At 40.1% G+C, this 2,500-nt stretch overlaps 1 protein-coding gene across 3 annotated transcripts in view; it reads left to right on the top strand.

Annotated features, from left to right (window-relative positions):
• Positions 1–2,500, top strand: part of nr5a2 (nuclear receptor subfamily 5, group A, member 2) — a 62,170-nt gene that overhangs the window by 5,828 nt on the left and 53,842 nt on the right. Inside the window, exon 1 of one of the 3 annotated variants that reach the window (XM_077226644.1) lies at positions 345–720. The exons of the other annotated variants lie outside the window; for them this stretch is intronic. Coding sequence (XP_077082759.1) covers positions 639–720 — 82 coding nt within the window. The 5' untranslated portion in view covers positions 345–638. Of the gene's footprint in view, positions 1–344; positions 721–2,500 lie in introns of those variants that run through there. 3 annotated transcript variants of the gene reach the window in all.

The raw sequence follows: 2,500 nt of genomic DNA, 5'->3' as shown, positions 1-2,500 counted from the left end.
ATTAAAAAGTCAATTTTAGAACAAATATTGTGTCATTTTGTCCTGCTTTCTATTATCGTTCCTCTACATCAATATTTTTTGTAATACACACAAATATTTCACCCTCCGGTACACCATTACATACCTCCCGGTGCTCCAGTTATCAGCGCTGCGTGTCTCGTAATGTTCAATTAGTTTAGTTTGTCTGTGTTTGCAGGCGTAAGTGAACAGAGAGCGGAGGCGCTGATTCTCGGGCTCGATTCTGATTGGACAAACGCGTGACGCCAGCGCACCGATCTCTGCGCTGATTGGTCGACGTGGTGTCAGTACGGCGTAACAAAGCAGCGAGGAGCCGTTTGAACTTCACAGATAGAGCGACACGGAGCGCGCGGAGGAGGGGCTCGTGCGAAGTTCCTGACAGTTCGCGCACTCCAGTTTAAAGACCAGCATCATAGTCGCTGCAAAGACCACCCGAATGAACTTACGCAGCTCGTGAACAACTAGCAAAAAAAAAGAGGGGCAGTCGAACTCAAGCCGTAGTAGATCCACGCGCACAGGATTAGTTTCGGACGTTTGGACGGTGTTTTTGAGAATCTCTGGTGTTCCTCTCGCGCGCAGGCGGAGCGGCGCGTGCTCATCATCGGCTCAGCAGAGCTGTCATGCTGCCTAAAGTCGAGTCAGAATCTCTGGGACTCGCTCGATCGCATGGGGAACAGGGGCATATGCCTGGAAACATGCAAGGTAAGCGGCATAGATGTCAGATGATGTCCGCCATGCACCTTCCTTCACTCATGCACATAATATTACGCCTCATCAATGTCAGATATTTTACGAACATGCATTGCATGCCACAAATATAACTTAAGTTTAGCATTAGAACTAAATATTTGCTTTTACTTTTACTATAAATCACTCGCACTTAAACCGCGTAAAGATACATTCGGAAACAAAGTAAATTGCAGTGCAACAGCAGAGCGTGAATTATTTTGAGCTTAGTGAACTCATACAAACTCAACATGATCTGCATCACCTGCCAATGAATTTGCTCTTAGTATTTACAACAGAAGGGGAAAACGAAACCATAATAATGACTATGACAGAGCTAACATAAATCTGCTAGTCCAAAATAGGATAGCCTATGTCAAGCTGCACTTTTTAATAAAGGTTCCAGTTAGGACAGAACAGAATAGATTTAGAAAACCATCTCTGTACTGGAACCAATACACATCTGAAGAACCAACCCATAATGCAACTTTTTAATCTCCAAAGAATCATACAGCAACTCGAGAACCCCGTGACCAGAACGTTTTCTTTTTTTTCCTTTTTTTTTTAAAGAGCGTATTTACAGTCGTAGAAAACTAATTTTATGCCAACGGGCTTGTGAGTGACTGGAAAAGACCGATTATGCTCTATTATAAACTCGAGAAATATTTGTAAGTAGGCTAGGAGAGAGATTCCAATTAAAAAATTCCAGGTGAGAAATTCGTGGAATGTTCTGTAGTTTAAGAGCTTTAAAAAATAATAATAATGTATTTTCAAATTCAAATATTTAAATGTTGTTCTATTCTATTATACGTTGCTCTAGCACACGTCATAAAACAAAGCCAGCGTAAGCCGTTATTAATAACGATTTGTTTACGAATCAAGGAACGTGTCAGACCTGCATGTTTAAGTCACATTTTAAAATTAAATAAAAAATATGGAATTATCGACGATATGAAAATGCTTCAGACGAAATGCTCGTGGAAATATTTATTTTACATAAATGTCAGCCGTTTAAAAACACACACACACACACACACACACACACACACACAACACTTGTTGCGCTTCTGCAAAAAATACATTTTTGCACAAATTGAACTCTTGAGCATATTAGAATAATAATGAGTAATAATAAACGAATCCGTTCTGTTTTATAGCTTAAAGTTTTGCTTTACAGTAGCCTAGATGTTTCTTTTTCAAACGAAGTTGTCTTTTTTTCGAATGTCCTTTTTTCCCCTTCACATTTCGGTTAACGTCAAAAACAGTATGCGGAAGCTGATGGTTCTATTTAGAACGTTCAGACTGCATGACTTCATCCATGTTAATGCTAATTAAAAGATGAAGATGAATTGAAATGAGAACATTTCGTTATAGAGAGAAGAATAGTCTGAGATAGACAAAAGACATAAATGTTTTGTTTTGGTAGCACTACACAATACTCGTGTACGTATTTACATGTTGTTTTGCTTTTATTCGCCTCGTGGCCAAACGTTCCACTCCAGCGCGAGACAGCAGCCTCTCTCTCGCGCTCCCTCACCAATTTACAAGCCATCATGAATATTAACCAGATCGAAACTGAAGTTTTGCCCTGTCTGCGACCAAGACTCGACTCAAAGCTTCGGCTATTTCCCAGAGACCCAAAACTGCATATACTTCCAGAAAATTCACTCTTAAGGCTAGGATTTTACAAAGCTCACCATTTGTGATTCCTCTACTTTTGTTACTTGTTTGCAAAACTGCAGGCTACACGTTGAAG

Source organism: Siphateles boraxobius, unplaced genomic scaffold (assembly GCF_051911475.1).
Source record: "Siphateles boraxobius isolate OS27281-9 unplaced genomic scaffold, OSU_SipBor_1 13, whole genome shotgun sequence".
Classification (NCBI taxonomy): domain Eukaryota; kingdom Metazoa; phylum Chordata; class Actinopteri; order Cypriniformes; family Leuciscidae; genus Siphateles; species Siphateles boraxobius.
This window is presented reverse-complemented; position numbering and strand designations above follow the sequence as displayed.